Genomic DNA, 19,598 nt, shown 5'->3' with positions numbered 1-19,598 from the left:
TTCCCACAAAGAAAAAGTGTATAGTTGGGAATTCGGGTATAGGTCAGGGGGGTACTTATGCATTTTCCCTTTAGTTTTTACTTTTTTCAATATTAAATATTTAATAGTTAATTAATTTGTTAATTTTTAGCCCACGGGCCGGGCTGGCCCAGGCCCAGCCTCGATCAAACCTCAAGGGCCAGCAGACTGACTTAGGCCGGGCTTGTAAGCCTCAGTTTTAGATAGGCTAAAAAATTCTATTCCCAACCCTACCAAAAATAACGGGCTGGGTTGGACTAGCCTTAGGAGCTAAGCCCATTTTGACGACTCTACGTGAAATGCTTAAAAGATACTACGTAATATCACACGTTTAATTTGTTTATTAAGATATTCAATATGATTTCATAAAATTCTTGAATTACTCTAGAGAGTTCCAAGAACGAGAAGATATTTGTACTCCTTTTTCCTCAATCAAAGATCTCGGATTCAAATTCTAAGTATGAAATCAATCAATCATTTTTGTTAAGGAGCGCTTTACCCTTCAATATAGGGCTTCCCGATAAAATATCGGATTTAGCCAAGCTCCAATGCAGATATCGAATCCCAGTTGAGAATTAAAAAAAAAAAAAGGAAGATATTTGAGAAATCTCCGGAAAGCAGCAGGCCAAGTGGTTAATGATCCTTTTGTAGTCAATGCCTTACTGATGTGAAATTTTGATTAAATCCTTATATTCTTTTTTTTTAATACTCCCTACGGTCCAAAATAAGTGATTTTTTTAGCTGTTTTCATACAGATTAAGAAATATACCTTTTAATATTAATTAACAATAAAATTGACTATATTAACCTTTACTATCTCTTCACATAAATACTCCAACACTATTTACTCCAAGGGCAATGTAGGAAAAAAATAATTAATTCATTCTTGAAATTTAAAAAGATTACTTATTTTGGACCACAAAAAAAGACCAAAAAATCATTTATTTTGGACCGGAAGAAGTAGTGTTACTTGTATTTTAATTTGGTAAAGATGAATTAATCAAAGTTAATGCTTGATTTTTCCAATTGCATGCATACCACAGCTAATCTTTATAACTTCCCAGTTTTCTAATCTCTCTATATATAAATAAAATATACTATAAAAGAGGGACATGTTGTAATAAAAGAGGCACGAAATGTATTAATTCTTCAATTATTTCCATATGTTCAAATTTTAATGGATAAAGTTATTCAGTAGATTTGTTGGTGAGATATAGCAATAATTCCATTAAATTAATTGAAGTACACACAAATCGGCCCAAGCCCCAAGATTATACAAAAACAAATATAACAAACAGATTGACAATTCAGTATATTACTATATAACAGATTGACAGATTGACAAATATAACAATTCAGTATATTTTTAACAAATTTTTGTTGTTTTCGAGATACCATTCACAAAACTGACCCCCCGGAACTCCTCTCCATCTCATTGTCACCATTTAATATTTTTCATGTAAATATATTTTTAAATCTATATTATCTGTGAAGAACTTTAAGAATGTTTCAGTAATTATAATAGAATGTTAATTGCTTATTATCATATTCAGCCTTGTAATCGAGCTTGTCAAATCCAATAAAAGAGGCTCTTGAAAGAGATCAGCTTAGACACAGAACATGATTGTTGACTTTAATTTTCTTTTATTAATTCATACTTATCATGTTATCATATCCATTTAATTAAGTTTGTGAGGCATTGTTCTTTTTGATAAATTAATCTTATAGATTTGTTCATTCTCCTAAGATATTAATTTGCCAATGTCATGAATTTTTATTCTTTTGTATATTAGCTCTATGAACTTCTTATTTATATTTATAATATTGGGGCACATAGTTGATACGCTTTTAACTGATATTGATGTTTGACTAGTCTGCAATTGTTGAATTCACCAAATTAAAAAATTAATTCAGCAAGTCTAGTGGATGAGAAGCAAGTTGATTTTGGTCATATAAATTGCCAAAAATTGTACCAACTTTTGTGTAGGTCAGACCACATAACTTTCTTTTGGATTTTTTTTTTTTAAATTTTACGTATCCGATTTAAGGCTTCAGCCGATCCCAATCCGCGCCGCATGAGGATCATTAAAGGAAAATTCGCCCTTAACGAAATTTAAAAATAGTCAGATTTATAACTGGTCATTCAAAAATAGCCACAGTTTCAAAAGTAATTGAAATTTAGTCACTTTTCATGTAAAGATAAATCTGAGCGAAAATACTGTTCAAAACCCGGAAAATATGTCTGTATATTATACTGGAGTTCCAGCATAAGTATGCTTGAACTCCAGCATATTATACGGGAGTTCCAGGATAACTATGCTGGAACTCCAGCATAATATGTTGGAGTTCCAGCATAAGTACACTAGAACTCCAGCATAATATACGGGAGTTCCAGCAAGTATAAATGTCCAGTATAATATACTGGAGTTTGGAGCACCGGTGCTCCAGTCTCCCGTATATTATACAGGAGTCAGCAAAGTATACCGGTCCAGCATAATATGCTGGAGTTCGTACACAGATATACCGAACTCCCGTATATTATACGGGACCGGTCTCTGTTGCAGCAAAATAATGGCTTTATATATAAAATATTGTTGGGATTTCAAAAACTTCCAGCTGGTCACCTTATTTCTTCGCTGAAGGTGCGATCCCCCGTTCCATATTTTTCATTGATTTCGTAAACGATAGCTATTTTTGATTGACCAATCCGAAAATTGGCTATACCGTACTATTTTGACAGAAATTTTTCATAATCAAGGTTCAAATAAGAGATTACTAGTTAAAGAGTAGAAGATTCTATTCCTTCCACATAACGCTAGTTGGTGGTCAGACTCACTGGTGGCTCTAAAGCATTATATATGAATTTTTGAGAACCCAATAACTTTTGCATAGACTCCTCTATTTTTGTTAAAGAAATAAATAAAATATTTATATAAATATTTGAATTACTGTGAACCCAATTTTTATTGTATATTATTTTGAGATTACAATAGGGATCAAAGGCGAATTCAGGATTTAAACTCTATGAGTTTAAGTTTTAAGGTTTTTAAAATTGAACACATTATATCAATTTTATGTAATGTCCAATCAAATGATGACATGTGTACCTGTTAATCAATTTTAAAATTATTTTTGTAACTTCCACTTGCCCTTAAGAGAGTGTGCACACTCTCTACGCCACGTCAGCGCTTAGGGTGGTGTTTATTACACTTTAAAATAGTTCAGGAGGGTAATAGGACCCCCGAAAAGAAAAAGTGTGTAGTTGATAATATGGTCATAGGTCGGGGAGGATTTTATGCATTATCCCTATTTTTTAAGTTATGGGTTTATATTTACTAATTTTGTAATTTTAATGAATTTTTGAATATAAACTTTTACTTTCGCTTCGAAAGTTATGGATTCAGTTGAACCCATAACTAGCACACTCTACATCCGTCCCTGAAACTCATACACTTCAAATTCTAAAAGGAGAACCTAGGACTTTTGTAGTCCTAGTAAAAGTTTCCGATAAAATGTAAACTTTTTAATTAATTACTTTTAGGTGTTAACCTTATTTTTTAAAGTCAAATTTATATATATATCTTGTGTCCTTCTAGCATAGTGTATACATGCACAAAAAGTATCTCCATTTAAGACCAACCAAATAAGATATATTTCTTTATTCTCTTTATATGAATTATTATAACACTTAGTGGGATGATCAAAGTTTCGCAATATGTAGTAGAAGAATCCTTTGGTACAAATGGATAAAACATTATCTTCTTCTACTTGTTCATTTCTTGATTGGAATCATTGGAATAAAGAATCGAAAAGAAGTGAAAGTTTGAGATAACGATTTTTTCTCCCTCTTTTTGAACCCTAAAGTTGATAGAGACGTGACTTGTATATACTATATTCTCTCTGTCTCAAATTATCTGCCGTATTTCTCTTTTACACGTTCTTTAAGAAAATATTAAATATAATATATTTTGACTATCTTACCCTTATTTATATTTTAAAATATAATTTTTCTTCTTTAATATTTTAGTCATAATTGATCAAGTGTTTGTAATCTTCAAAGATAATTATTATTAATGGTAAAAAAAAAATAATTTTATTTTGAACTTTTAAAATGACAAACAATTCAAGATAACTATTTTTAATAACCACGACCGATGATATGAGGTGGAAGGAGTAGTGATTAATAATGTTATCATTTTATGTACTTAGTCCAAAGTTTTAGAAACAAGAAATAATTTTCTTGTTGCCACTTGGATAAAAGATAGTGAAGAGGGTTGTGGGGGTCATTTTTGGGAAAGACACATCTTCTCTTATATTGAGCGAAGGTTTCTTCTTAGAATAGACACGTAAGAGAGTAGAACAAAGAAATGGGTCCATGGCTTAAATGGGATATATAATTGGTGACAAAATGGACGTGCATGAATTTGAGTTGGAACAATTATATGTACCATCAAGTAGCCCACTGGAATACTATCCGTTTTGGTCTAAGTCTGCACGGATTTAAAAAGTATTACTAAGATCTAAAATTTGTTTACTTATGTATTCACCATATTTTTCGTATTTTGTCAATGTGGAATTCAGCTAAAATATCACATGTTCTAAATAATATCATTTTTTTTCTTTCGTCATTAATTTGGCATTCGAAATTTTCTGATTCAATGACTAATTTGAATTAGTGTGAAAATCTCATGAACATTGATAGAGCTCAGTTAGAAATCATAAGGTTATAAGAGCCCGTTTGGATTAGCTGATTGTAAATAGTTGATAAACTTGAAGTGCTGAAAAATATTTTTAAATATTGAAACTGATTGTTTAAATAAGCATTTACGTGTTTGGATAGACGTGCTGAAACTGATAATAAGCAGTTAGTGTGTTTGGTAGAAAAAAGCTGATAAGTTGTTCTTTTATTAAAATGACTAAAATATCCTTAAAAACTTTACAAAAGATTATAAATTAAAAAGTTTCTTTTGTAAAGAAACAAACAAACAATAAATATGGAATTAAAATAAAGTTAGAAAATTTATTTTGGGAAAAAATATTTTGTGAATTAGAAAATATTATTAAGGGTAAACTAGTAAAAGCCTTGGTCTAATTAAAAGTACTTATAAGCTTAAAACCATAAGTTGGGGGTGACCAACTTATGACTTATGGCGGATTTTAGTTTATAAGCACTTTGGGTGTTTACCACATGCATAGATAAGCCAAAAGGTGCTTATAAGTCAGTTTAACCAGCTTATAAGCTTAGCCAAACACCCTCTAAGTCATGCATGAAATTGTGCTCCGAAATAATCTGAGAATGAGTTAAGTTTTATTCGCTGACAATGTAAACAAAAATTATACCATAGCTTACTTAACAACTAATTATAAGCAATAGTTTTGGGTGGATAACATAAACATAGGATAGATAATATGGTAAAATCATTCAAATTAAATTGATGGTGTAAAGATTCTTTACTATTCTGTTAGGCAAAAGTATGTGCGGAGGGTTAGAGAATTAGAGTCTCTTAATGAAAAGAAAATGGGTCGAGTCCTATTGTTTTGGACTTAGGCAATCTTTCAAGATATAAAAGGATAAACCAAAATTCAAAATAACAATTAAAATGCATAAAATATTTATAATTATTTACAAAAAAATATTATATTGTATATAAATAATTATTAAATTTTGTATATAATTAGTCGGTTTGGTTCGGTTTATTTTTTGATTTTTTAAAATAGAACCAAAATCAAACCAAATATTATCGGTTTTTCAAATTTAAAACCAAAACCAATTCAAATTAAGAAAAATATCGGTTTACTTAAATCGGTTTGGTTCGGTTTTTGGTTTGGATCGGTTTTCCGTGAAACCGTGAACACCCCTACTTATGCTGGAACTCCATTATATTATGCTGGACTTATGCTGGAACTCCAGTATATATAATATACTAGAGTATTTTTCGGATTTTGAACAATGTTTTCGTTCAAATTTGTCTTTACATAAAAATTGACTAAATTTTGATTACTTGTGAAAACGTGGCTGTTTTTGAATAATCACTTATAAATCTAACTATTTTTGAATTTCTCTCCTCAAATTTATAGCTTATGGTCTTAAACCCTAACTCCAATCCAACAATACAAGGGGGGAAATACTTTCTACGAGGGATTTCTTCGTTCTCATGATTCTATATGAGACGTCTAGTTAAAGATAGTGTAAAAATATATCTCATCCATCATACTATACCACTGGACGCTTAGTAATATGTTTAATCGAAATTACATATAAAAATCCGTAAACTGTTAGTGAATTAAATAATATCATTTGCGTATTGATTAATTTGGTGCTAATTCACCACTTCCACTTTTCCTTTTGGTTCTTTGTTTTGATAATACAACGCAATTTCTAGAACATTCCGAAATGACCTTATGTGTATAATCCTCCTAAAATATCTAAAGAAGATTGAGAGAAGGGAATAGAGAGGTGTTCCTCTTGGACTCTTATGTTGATATTTTGTTAAATCCACTAATAACTTTTGGTTATATTGTGGTACATATTAGGCGGGCTAAGATTTAAGTTTATGAGTTCCGAATAAGTATTAAATTTATAGCTCGTCTTCGTTACTGAATTCGTAATAAAAAATTTATAATAAATTTAATGAATTTTTAATATAAATACATGGTCTACGCAAAGGCTAACTGGGTTCATTCGAACCTGTACCCAATTCTCTTTAAGTCAACCGAGCTTCTACTCTAAGAAAAAAGATAAATCATCATATCAGAATTTGGAAAAGCATTATATGAGGCAACTTACTAATTTTTTTCTGTGAAATGGACAATTTTTCAAATTTAAAAAGTTGCAAAAATTTAATAAAAAATCTCAAACATTGAGCAATAATCCAAATGACAAAGATGAGAATACTTCAGCCAATGACACTTTTGCTTAGTGCCATCAAATGTGAGTTTAGCCTAATTTTAATATTTCTATTCTTGTTGTTTGACGAAAAAAAAAGAGCATAACCATACTTAAGTGGAAGATAGTGAGGTAAAAGCTAAGAAGTCTAAAGAGATTATTACTTATAATAAAGAAAGACTATGATTTAGTTGTAAACGTCTATTTAAGAGAGGAAAGCGCTTCCTATAAAAAAATTTCTTTAATTTAGGACTCGAATCTAAAACTTTAGACTCTCATTTATCCTAGGCCACACTCATTATTGATCCCGTATATGAGTTTAAGAATTTGAATAATATTAAATGTAAGTACTTGCTATGTTTCATTTTAAATGATACTGTTAATATGTTTAAAAAGAAAACAAATATTAGTAGCATACACAAAAAAGTATCTATCGAACTTGTGATCTTAAATGTCATAATATTTTTATGATTCGATGAATTAAAATATTATTTTAAAATTGAAGTAAAGGAAAAAAAAAAGATATATTATAATCCATAAAGAAAACATGGAAGGAAGGAAAACGACAAATTAAAGGGCAATTCGGTGCACGAAACATATCGCATTCATGGTGAATTCGAGAAATGACTGCATTCCAAGAGGGGCTGATATAGACAGCCTACCCAAGAGGTGAACCCATGATTTGAAGGTCGGGGTGCACTTTTAAATTCAACCAAAATCTGTTTTATATAGAGGGTTCCCATTACTAATATATCATTATTTTCTAACGATATATATATGTATACATGAAATTTTTGCTGAACTTTATTGGTGCCGATAACCTCTTTCAGTATAATATAGATCCGCCTCTTGCATATCCGAATACAAGTACTCATGACCTAGAACGCCTCTTGCATATCCTAATACAAGTACCCCCGACCTATAAGTTATAATGAGATAACTTTATTGTTGCTCCGTCCAAAACAAGACAATTTGTGGTGTGTATAAATAGGAGAGAGTCATTGGAGGTGAACATCATCAGCTTTATTAACACTGTCCCAGTCCTTTAGGATCCTATGAATCTCTTCTTTCAACTCCACCCTTAAAAAGAACTACTCCTCCCTTAAAGAGAACTACTCCTCTACCAAAATCTTTAAGTCCCTTCTGCTCTTGCAAATTACAATTACAATACATATATAATAACAAACAATTGCTTACTTTTATTTGCAAAACAAGAAGTCAAGTTCTTCTACCTTCTCTACCTATTATATTAGGTACCCTTTTATCTCTTTCTTTTTATTTTTGGTTCACAACCTCTTTACTTATTTAACTGTTGTTTTGAAGAAGAAAAAATGCCTTCTTTTTCACCTAATTATGCTTGAAATTAGTATGATTTGTAATCAGATCTCAAAAATTTCAAGATTTTTTTATAAATCTTCTGTTTCTGCTCATTTTTCACCTGATTATGCTTTCATTTGATGTTGGGTTCTCCTTTTTTTTTTTAAAAAAAAAAAATCCTTCTACATGATATAAATGATATTTCTTGGAACTTGGAAATGGTTAATTTTATCTTGGATCTTTATATTTTGTTCAATAATAATATGTGTCTTCTTTGATTGTCTCACTGTTTTTGACCTGCAAATTTTTCTTTGTATTATATAACTTATTATTATGTTGCTTCTTTGTTCTGTGCAAATTCAGTACATTGAGCTCTTCCAAAAGTTTCTGAAGAAATAATCATCATTTTAACATTAGGTAAACTTTTGTGTCAATTACTTAACTTTTGATTATAAGGAGATAATATTACTTGACTTGATTATATGTTGTCTGGTTTTCTCTTTGATTACATAACTTGATGTGTTTAAGGCTCTAAATTATGGACAATTTTGAAAAGAATTTAACTTATATCGGTGTTAATTTACTTGTCGTAGTTCGTTACGTGCTGTATTTTCTAGGTTACTAATTCAATTAATTATAGGCAATTACCTGTAGTTATCTTTTAAGTGATTGATAGTGTAAAAGATCTTTTGTCAGTAGAAATTCTAGTTAAATCTGGAGTATTTCTTCTACCTATATAAATATGGTGTTTCCCAATGGGGCTACACTATTATTCCCTCCGTTCAATCTATGTGGTGTAACTTTATTCGGCAGAGAGTTTAAGAAAAAAAAGAAACATTTGAAACTTGTGCTTTAAAAAGCTTAAAGCGTAAAAGCTTTTGTGGGACCTTCAATTTGTGTTATTATAAAAGCTTTCTCATTAAGGGTAAATTAGGTAAAATAAAAAAGTTTTGTTTTCAAATATAGAAATGTATCATTCTTTTTTAAACAGATTTATAAGGAAAATATGTCAGATAAATTGAAACGGAAGGATTATATCTTTTGTCGTGGACCAATTTAGTCTTCCTTGTTTCTGTTTTAGTGGTTGATGTATTCATTCATTGACTAGGTTCCAGTCCAATATGGGCCTCTCACAATATCCAGCTCCAGCAGATGCAGGAGTACTGTGTGTGATTCTTGTAAACACAGCCATATCTATTTCCATTGTCAAGGAGATAGTCCGATCGATCCTTCACGTTATTGGCATCCATATCGCATCATGGGAAGATTATTCTTTTGAAGGATCATTTGAATGCCGCGGAAGCCCATCAGAGTCATACATGGAGGAGTTTAGAAGCCGAACACCTGCATTTCGTTATGACTCGGTGTGTATCTCTAACCACCCTGAGCAAGAATGCTCTGTGTGCCTGACTAAATTCGAGCCTGACACAGAGATAAACCGTCTCTCCTGTGGCCATGTTTTCCATAAGCTGTGTCTAGAGAAGTGGCTCAAGTATTGGCATGTAACTTGCCCTCTTTGCAGGAAACACATGATGCCTCACGAGCAAGAGGACGATACATGTCCAATGTGAGATTAAGTGTTTTATGATGCCACTTCATCCTTTTGAGGATGTTCTTATGTACAGCTTAGTAGTGTGTACAAGCTGAGTATGTGGATGCTTGATCTTTGGCGCAATGTAGTCCTATAGCTTGTTATATTTTGTGATGCTTTGCGTCCTCTCTGAGTGACGGGTCTCTTTGTTGTGACCAAAAACTTATACATTGTTGTACATAATGTAGTCCTATAGCTGGTTATATTTGTGATGCTTCGCGTCCTCTCTGAGTGACGGGTCTCTTTGGTGTGACCAAGAACTTATACATTGTTGTACATATATTACCGAAGCTGTCTCTTATGTTCAATCTTCTACAACCAAACTAAGGCAATTGTATCTCTCAATTTGCTAGATAGAGTGAAATCTCACATGATTCTGATAGTTTCTTTGTATGAAAATCACCAGAAAAAGGTGAACAAAGAAGGTTGAAAAGGAATTTTCAGGTTCAAGTAAAATGCATCTTCTTGATATATTTGTTTTTGGTTTAAGCTTGATTTGCTTCTCTTTTAACTTTCTTTTTAATGCACTAACAAAGTTAAAAAAGGCAGCCCGCTGCACTAAGCTCTCGCTATGTGCGAAATCTGGGGAAGGGCCGGACCACAAGTCTATTGTACGCGTACAGCCTTATCCTCCATTTCTACAAGAGGTTGTTTCCACGGCTCGAACCCGTAACATCCTGGTCACATGGCAACAACTTTACCAGTTACACCAATGCACTAACAAAGTTGCTTCATATTTTCTTCCTTTTGACTGCAGCAACCAAGAAAAGAGGTAAAACACTCCTTTTTCTTTTTTGGTTATCTTAAAGGTGGGGGTTTATGAATTGTATAAAAGAAACATGTGCAACCATTTAACTAAGAATCAACCACGATATAGATACACAACCTATCATTCTTCATCAATTTACAATCTCAGTTATCAATTAACACAGTTCTTAATGAGTAAGTAAAAAAGATAAAATATTATGAAAGGACAGCTACAAAGCAAATTATTAGATGCTTAATGCTTTTCATCTGTGAGAGAGCCTTAATTGGTGAAGCTACCCTGTGCTGAACATGCTATGAGTAGGTCATTTTCCAGCTATGTTGCGCGAACTCTCCAAAATGCTACCGCATTTATGTTGGATCCTCCAAAAATGCACTACTTTTGGAGGATCCGACATGTGCCTGATGACATTTTCGGAGAATCTGAGCAACATTGCTTTCCAGTAGCCAACTCAGAGAGTTTCGAGCCAACTGACATGCTAGTGCGAGTCAACGCAGGGTTCCTGTGGTATCTGCACCTGAAAGAACCTGCATGTGTAGTTGGTGAGCACAAGCAGCTGTACCTTACACTTGATGTCTTTCGCAATGCTGACGGTGAAGAAGGCGTCGAGGATGGTAATGGTGGTGAGTTCTTCACTGCCTCGAGGCATATATGTGGTAGATTTAACTTCTTCTTCTTAGTTTGTTCAATATTGTGAACTGATTGTTCAGCCATAGTTGGTTGTGGTTGTTCAGCCATCCTTCAGCAGATTCTGCAGAAGAAATTAATAGATATGAACAAGAAATTCTGGATTGACTATGAGGTAGAGTAGGGTGGGGTCATGTTATGCATGAATATTCTTATGTGTCATGTGAAATCTTGATTCCTGAATTAAACATCCTAGTTCACGGGTTCGAGCCATGGAACCAGACACTAAAGCTTGCATTAGGATAGGCTGTCTATATCACATCCCTAGGGGCGCGGCCCTTCCCCAATCCCGCGTAAATGCGAGATGTTTTATGCATCGGGCTGCACCTTTTAGTTCAATGTGTATGACATTGATGCACAAACAAAAATTAGTCCCTGTCTCAAAATAAGAGATTGATGTTTTATTTTGTAGATGTCATTCCTTCTTCTTTTTTCTTTCGTTTGTACCGGAATGATTGAAATTCATTAGAAATAGCCCCTTTATCTCCGAGAGGCAGGGTAAAGTTTGCGTACATACTACCCTCCAAACACCACTATGTGAGATTACACTGAATTTGTCGTTGTTGTTGATTAAAATTCATTAGATAAATCTTACTGGAAGCATCGAATTCAGTAGATACTAAATCCTATCTTGAAAATGTGTTTTCTTCTCTTTGATTTTCTTACCGATCTTCTCCAGTTTGACAGAAAAATATGAAAAGTATGGTAAAAGAGTTAAAATTATCTGATGGAGTATCCATGCATTTTTTAAGGATCCGAGTCAGCACACCATATAATCTTATAATGTTGCCATCAAGAAAATTTCTCATAACACTTCAGAAGGAAAGGGAAGAGATTGTAAGAATACAAATCCCATCTTCAGAATATTGCCAAGAAAAATAAGGAACATGAAAAGTACGCCTCCCTTTTAAACAAGTTAGAATTGGCTATATGAATTTTCACAATCTATATACTCCATTTAAGCCCGTCTCACAAGGGAATTATAAGACGGAAAAAATAACAAAGAAATTAAAAGGACCAAGAGATATAAAAATCAAAACAAGAATAAATAAACAAAAAATAGAACTGGAATATTGAAAAGTTAATTTAATACCTGGAAAATACAAAGGCTGGAGAATGTGAGATGCAAAAAGGGGTTAATTAGATGAAAATATTATACTCCTATATGAAAGGAAATTGAAGAAGAAAAGAGAGAGAGAAGAGGAATGTTTTGTATTGTTTAATTAGGACTCTTTTAGTTAATCAAAAACTAATTCCTTTCCGTATTTGACTCTTTCTTAGTTTGAGATTTGAGGTTTTCTCCAGATCCTTGCCTCACTCTGAGGTTGATCTCTTTTCTTTTTTCTACACCACTATTTTTCTATTTTAAATAAATCTTGTATTATAATTGTATGGATTTAACTTATACACGCTAAAAGTTTTAAGAATATTATCAGTATATTTTAACTTTTTATAGCAGTTACATAGTACATTATTTTTCAGGTTCCTAATCCCACTTTTTACGGACCGTTAATTATAATTATTTTTTAGGTGATATGGAATTGTAAAAATTCTTCTCCGTGCATTATACATGTTTTACATCAAATTTAGGAATCTTTATTTTCATTATTTCATATATTTCTTTGAATGCATATCAAGTATTTTTCTAAATTTTCTTAATTATTATTCCAGTAATGCCAGATTTATGTATTCAGTCAATAAGATCCTATTAATCTCACTCAAAAAGACACTGATTGCGAAATTCTATATTTGATTAGAATTTGCAAATTTTATTGAGAAAAACAAAAGTGAATTATTTTGTTAAGGAACTCCTCATTTTGCATATTTGTCATTATAGATGCAAACTAGAAATGATTTTAAGATAGTGGAAAGTTGCTAAAGCTATAAAAATTATTCCTCTTTTTCTCTTTATCAATTTTCTACTATTAGTTGTCACTATATCATTAGCCAAAAGAAGAAAATTTCCATGGATAAAAAGAAAGAAGAAATTTTTTTATGCATTTTTCACTTTACGTCCTCGTCTTCCTATATTTACTTCGAGAATAAATGGCCATTTTCCTTTATTTGACGTCAACTTATATATACTTTGAGAATAAATGGTCCTTTTCCTTTATTTGACGTGGATTGTAGTAGGTTGACGGCCGACATAAAACTAGTTAATTTATGATAAATCTTCACAATATAAAATGTGTTGGGATGTGCTCACCTAACTATACTTAACACATAAAATGAACAGCGAGAATTGATATAATAAATTCCAATTTGGGATTGAGGCGTCGCCATTGTATAATAAGGTAGGAAGGAATAGCTTGTCAGGTGAGGGGAGTAGTATGGGAAAAGAATTGAATTCGGATTAATCAGACCAGTAGATTTCAGATAATTCCTACCACATCTATTAGCCTGTCCTATACAAAAAATCTCACATACACAAATTGTCAAAAATAGAATAAAATGACATTTCAGACACAAATGATTTGGACGTTAATTTACCTTATCAAAAAAGAAAAGGGGAGGGGGGGGGGGTGTTTGCAAATTCTCAAGTGATTGGATTCATCACTCAATATACTGGTTCTTTGCAATACAAATAGGTAACTAGGCCTCATTTTTATCCTTTCTTATCTCAAGTTCAAGATAAAGGCTATAACTACTCGGAATTCCACAGAAAACCATCAAAGTTCCAAAAACTGCAGATTTTATCAAATATTTTTCTTTGATGCAAAGGCGAACCTTGGAGCAACGGAGAAGTATTGGCATTTCTACAGGTGACAAGAGTTCGTATATTGGAAGCAGCCTCTCCAATAAGGAAGTAATGCAGTCTATATTTGCCTTTCCCCGAGCCAACCTGGACAAGAGCGCCTTCTGTCGCTGGACAGTGGCGTAGCCACATAGAGGGAAGGATGGTCAGTTGAACACCCTTCATTCGAAAATTATACTGTGCAAATAGAAAATTGTATTATGTATATAGGTCAAAAGTTACTTCTTGTACATATACATTAAACATCGAACACCTTTAGCAAAATTTCTAGTTTCGTCACTGTTGTTGGAGTCCGCCATATGCTGCTCTTTCGCATGATAAAGAAGTTGATGTATGAGATATTGAGTTTGTCATTAAAAGCCATAGCACATAGTTATTAATAGGATTTCTCATGTCTTCTTTTATCTTCAGCCAAAGGTCTATCGGAAACAGCCTCTCTACCCCCACCAGGGGAGAGGGGAGGGGTAAGGTCTGTGTACACACTACCCTCCCCAGACCCCACTTGTGAGATTATACTGGGTTGTTGTTGTCGTCGTCGTCTCATGTCTTCTTTTAGCACAATAAAAGATGGGTAACTACTTCCTGTTATTTTCAGCTACAGCTTCAAATCCACCTCTTCAGAGAGTTTATAATGTACTGAGAGACAAATGCCAATAATTACAATGGATTCTAATTCCTTAAGAAATGAGAAGATGCACTTTAGACAATCTGCCCATCTTAATAACACAGCAAAAGTAAGAACTTCATTTTCCTTTTGCATGATCCTCTTTATGTTAACAACTTGAATAATAGCATTACTTTATTGAAGGTAGGGTGTACGCAGACCTTACCCCTACCCTGGAAGGGTAGAGAGGTTATTTCCATTAGACCCACGGCTAAAAAAAAAAAGATGAAAAGAAGCAGCGGCAACAAGCAATAGCAACAATAAGATATTAACAAGACCGAAGCGAAAAGATAGCAATCAAACAGTAGGTAGGGACAGCGATCCAAGATAGGAACACAAATAACATTTTGATTACCAAATGAAGGATGTGCAAGTGTGAATCAGACGTCTATAACAAAACTGAAGAGGTACAAACTAATGTAACAATTTTTACTTTTCAGAAAAGAAACTAATACCAAAATTTTCCTAAAACATAGAGACGTACATACATGGATTAGCTGGAAGAAGTGCATGTATTGATCCCATCCTTGCAATCTTTAGTGAGATCGTTAAACGTCTCAATCTGTTTTTTACCCCTCAAGAAAACTTCTGTATCTACTGAAACCCTCATGTAACCATCAAATTCGACAGGACTCCCACCATTAAGCTTTGCTGTCTCCGCGTACCATTCACTGTTTTCGTCCCAGAGATCTCTATAGTCATTGAGGAAATGTGTGGAATATTTATCCTTTAAAGGATTAAAAAAGGATGTATCGGGCTCATTTGTCGCGATATACAGGTTCCTTCCATCGTCAACCTTGTCTTGCAAGCTAGAGAGAAGAGCCTCCGGAGCAGTGTCTTCAGCAAGATGTGGCCATAATTCCCTGTTCCTCGCCTTCTCCCCTCTCACAACGTGAACTGAGTCGTAATCCCAATTCAACCTTGAAGCAATAGCCGAAACAATATCCATCAGTCGCCTTGACTTCCATACCAGATGCCACGGCCGTTGAACAACGGATTCAGTCTCACCTTCACATACCCTGTACCAGTAATTATCTGGTTCCACGTTACCGAACTTCCTCATGATTAAGGTATCCTTCAGTCCAGATAACTTCATGGGTGTAACTCTAAAATCTTCTACGAGATGGAGAGTTAATCCATCTTTTTGGTGCCATTTTTCCCAATCAGACCAAAACTGTTCCTGATCAAGAACTGATGCCGAATCCTTTAAATGCTCAAAGTCAAAGTAAAACCTGAAATCCTTTCCTTCCTCATCTACACCTGATGAAGTGTATATCTTGGATAAACAAATGCTCAAGTCCATTATCAACGTCCTGTTCAAATATTGTGCCTCGCCTAACGCACACATAAAGCTCCAGAGATAATGGTTCATGCTCTTGCACCTATCCCCACCTCCATGATAAATTAAATACTTCCCACGACTGAACGAACTCTCCGATTCCACCACAGGAAGTGAGTCATTCACAGCTTCACCGACCTCGGGAAGAACAATATTTTGTCCCCCTACCTTGGCCGCTGCCTTCTCAAATCCCTCATCTAACTTACCTGAAGTTTTGTCCTTATTCTTTCGCTTCCTTTTCCGAGCATTCCCACCAGAATGATAATCACCAATGCTAACCACACTAAGCGTACAGTTCTCCGACCTAGAAACCACAAACTCGCGGTAATCCTTGTAAAATGCAGCAGTCTTTCCCTCCTTAGGCCTAAATCGCCAAGCCATGTGGCAGGAACTATCATTCGATCCACGGACCGACTTCCCAAATCTATAAAAATGTATATCCTTAAATTTCTCAATGGCAGCCTTCATTAACAAATGAAACACATCCGGGTCAGTGCAATCAATGGGTTCATCAGTTTTTCCCTGACAATCAAGATTACCTTCAATGCCACTATCAGTGGCGGGGAGCGAAACGTCGACATCTGTTAGGTTTATAAAGGTAGCAAATGCTGTCTGATTTGCACCAATAAAGTCCTCACCAGTCTTCATAACAGTGTCATCAGCTTTGAATGTGGCATCGGATTTAGATGTAAGGAAATTAGTGATTTTTGTCGAAGGGTGGAATAAAGGGTCTTCAGGCTCATAAGTTGCGGCAATTATAGTGAAAATCAAAACCCCAACTACAAATATAGTGAAACAGAGATTCCCTATCATTGCCAATGCATTTTGCCCCAGATTTTCAGGCCTAAAACTTCCACTACGGGACAGCAAACTTGGCGACCGCCCCGCCATATTACACTCTTTCCAATCACAATCACCAGAAAGAAGTTCACAAAAATCTCTAAGGCCTAAAAAACAAAGACATTAAGAACAGAACTTCACAAATAGAAGTAAAGGGTGCTCGAAAAATGTAAACTTTGACAAATTAAAGCCAGGAGTTCATATAATCACACAAAGACATAAAAATCTTTAAAATGCAACATTAAACAACATAACTCCACAAATGGAAGTAAAGGGTGCTCGAAAAATGTTAAATTTGACAAAACAAAGCCAAAAAATCATAAAAACTCTAAAAGGGCAGCCCGGTGCACAACGCATTAGCATTTATGTAGGGTCCGGGAAAGTGTCGCAATGATGTAGATAGCCTAGCCTGATGCAAGCATTAGTGTCTGCAAAATGTGTAACATATAATAATAGAGCTCCACAAATTGAAGTAATGGGTGTTCAAAAGTGAAAACTTTGACAAAATAAAGCCAAGCATTCATAAAAACTTCTAAGGCCTAAAACACAAAGACATTAAAATCTTTAAAATATGCAACATTAAACAACAGAACTCCACAAATAGAAGTAAAGGGTGCTCGAAAAATGTCAAATTTGACAAAACAAAGCCAAAACTTCATAAAAACTCCAAGGCCTAAAGCACAAAGACATAAAAAAAACTTCAAAATATACAACATTAAAGAACAGAACTCCATAAATAAAAGTAAAGGGTGTACAAAAAATGTAAACTTTAACAAAATAAAGCCAAGAATTTATAGATCTGGACAAATCTTGAATTAAGCATTAATGGTGTTAATGGTAAAATGATGAATAAATCAATACATACAGAAGCTTTGTATATAAAATAATAATTGCTTTACCTCATGCAACTTGAAGATTGATTAAGAACCCTTTAGCTCAAAATGGATTTTAGCATTATTTCTAAAAGGTGCTCGATTTGCTAATTTTTTGAGTCAGATGTAAAGTTTCATAATTAGCGGACTACAAGGGTGTTTGCTAAAATGCGCAGGTCATGTTGTGTAATTGAGAATCTGACTTGGACAGGTTGAATCTATTGAATCTTGGTGTTATACACACTAGGCGCATTTTGGTTACTTCACTGAATATTTTAGTGATAGGAAATTAGTGTCATGACACGACACACCGACAAAATCGCTGAGTTATTTGTCTAATTAGGTAATTTTTTGTTTGAGATTGTGATTATTCTGCCCCTTAACATTTCCTTATTAGCCAATTTGTACTAAAAAATATTATTTTGCAAACATTTCCTTATTAGTCAATTGTATTTTTTCTTTTTGTATATTAAGGGAAATGAGTCATAAAAATGAAAAGAAATAGTACCTCTTTGTTTTAATTGATGTGATAATTTAACTCATCACGATTTTTCTTAAAAAAGTTAGCATTTGTCTTAAATATGTCATAATATTTGTGTGATTATAAAATCTTTTCATTTGTAATAAGTGTAACCTGGTAGGTTTCCTTTGTTTTGTACATATTACTGGTGATTAAAAATATTATTTTAATTCTCAAAAAATAGCTTCTCATTAAGGAGAAAATAAGAAATATATAGTTAATTGTTTTCACATTTTTAAAGTGTGTCAATTATTTTGAAACGGGCTAAAAAATGTGTAACATAAGCGGGAACAAGGGAGTACATAAAAGTAAGGAAAAAAGAGAACAAGAAGAGATTAATCTTGAAGATTTTTCAGAAATGACTATTGTTTAGTGGCTATTAACTTGCTATAACTACCATTTACTTAATTAGTTCCTATAGCTATGTTTTCACTTGTTATACAGTGTGTTTGATGTATTCAAGCTACTGTATTCATGAATACGGTAGCAAAACTTGGCAGAAAATAAGAAAGTCCAACTAAACATGGACTGTATTCATACGTATTCGCGAGCTGTATTCGTGTATACAGTAACGGAAATGTGCGAAAAAAGTCTTCAGCTGTTTAAAAACGGTAAGTGAATCAATTAACGCGATAAACTCCTAATATAACTCAACAAACTCAATTATAACACGTAAAATTTGTATTTCCAGTTATAAAAAAGATTCTCAGCCGAAAAACATCCCAAAAACATAGCAATCTTCAGAGATTCAATCCATCCTTTTTTTAGTGGTATCTTTACTAAAATATTTTTTAGTGGTATCTTTACAAATAGATTTATATATTGAAATTATATAATTACATTGAATACGGTTAAATACATAAAAATACATTAAATACATAGCATGTCATCTATAGTGCAAAAACATATGAACATACTACAGATACATTTGAATTCATATATACATCTGAATGCATAAATTATATTAATTAAAAAATATATGAATACATTCAACAATACATTGAATACAGTTAAATATATTGAAAAAGTAGAAAAAATTAAAGATACAATAAAATACATGGAATACAACGAGATACATTGAATACAATGAAATTAAAGGTAACGGATTCTTCAAGTTCCTCAGCCCCAAACTCCGTCCCCAATCCACCGATATCCAGGCCGCCGCCATGTGGGGCGTCGGTGCCTGTACCGGCGCCCTCTGGGTTGTCCAGGTAGTGAATCTCTCATTTCTGCTTTGAAAATTTTGAGATATGCACTTGTATTTATCCATATCTTTGTTTCTCCTTTACCTTTTTCTGTTTCGTTTTATCTTGTTTTCTCCATTCAATTCCGATACCAGTGAA

General features: G+C 33.3%; 1 protein-coding gene and 1 non-coding gene across 4 annotated transcripts; one reads left to right on the top strand and one right to left on the bottom strand.

Moving 5' to 3' along the window:
- Positions 1-7,791: 7,791 nt before the first annotated feature.
- LOC107822042 (uncharacterized) lies at positions 7,792-10,120 on the top strand. The gene is made up of 2 exons (XR_012694396.1): positions 7,792-8,157; positions 9,330-10,120. It is a non-coding gene; the product is annotated as an uncharacterized LOC107822042 (transcript).
- A 3,669-nt stretch (positions 10,121-13,789) lies between these two features.
- LOC107822043 (uncharacterized) lies at positions 13,790-17,986 on the bottom strand. 3 transcript variants are annotated; one of them, XM_075220015.1, is made up of 3 exons: positions 17,763-17,986; positions 15,173-16,970; positions 13,790-14,656 (listed from the first exon to the last, which is right to left on the bottom strand). In XM_075220015.1, the coding sequence occupies exon 2, from the start codon at positions 16,912-16,914 to the stop codon at positions 15,178-15,180; it is 1,737 nt and encodes a 578-aa protein (XP_075076116.1). In that variant the 5' UTR covers positions 16,915-16,970; positions 17,763-17,986; the 3' UTR covers positions 13,790-14,656; positions 15,173-15,177. The 3 variants fall into 3 exon arrangements, with proteins under 3 accessions (XP_075076116.1, XP_075076118.1, XP_075076117.1); XM_075220017.1 differs by having other exon boundaries at positions 13,790-14,197; XM_075220016.1 differs by having other exon boundaries at positions 13,790-14,130.
- Between the last annotated feature and the right edge of the window lie 1,612 nt (positions 17,987-19,598).

This window comes from Nicotiana tabacum, chromosome 8 (genome assembly GCF_000715075.1).
Source record: "Nicotiana tabacum cultivar K326 chromosome 8, ASM71507v2, whole genome shotgun sequence".
Taxonomy (NCBI): domain Eukaryota; kingdom Viridiplantae; phylum Streptophyta; class Magnoliopsida; order Solanales; family Solanaceae; genus Nicotiana; species Nicotiana tabacum.
This window is presented reverse-complemented; position numbering and strand designations above follow the sequence as displayed.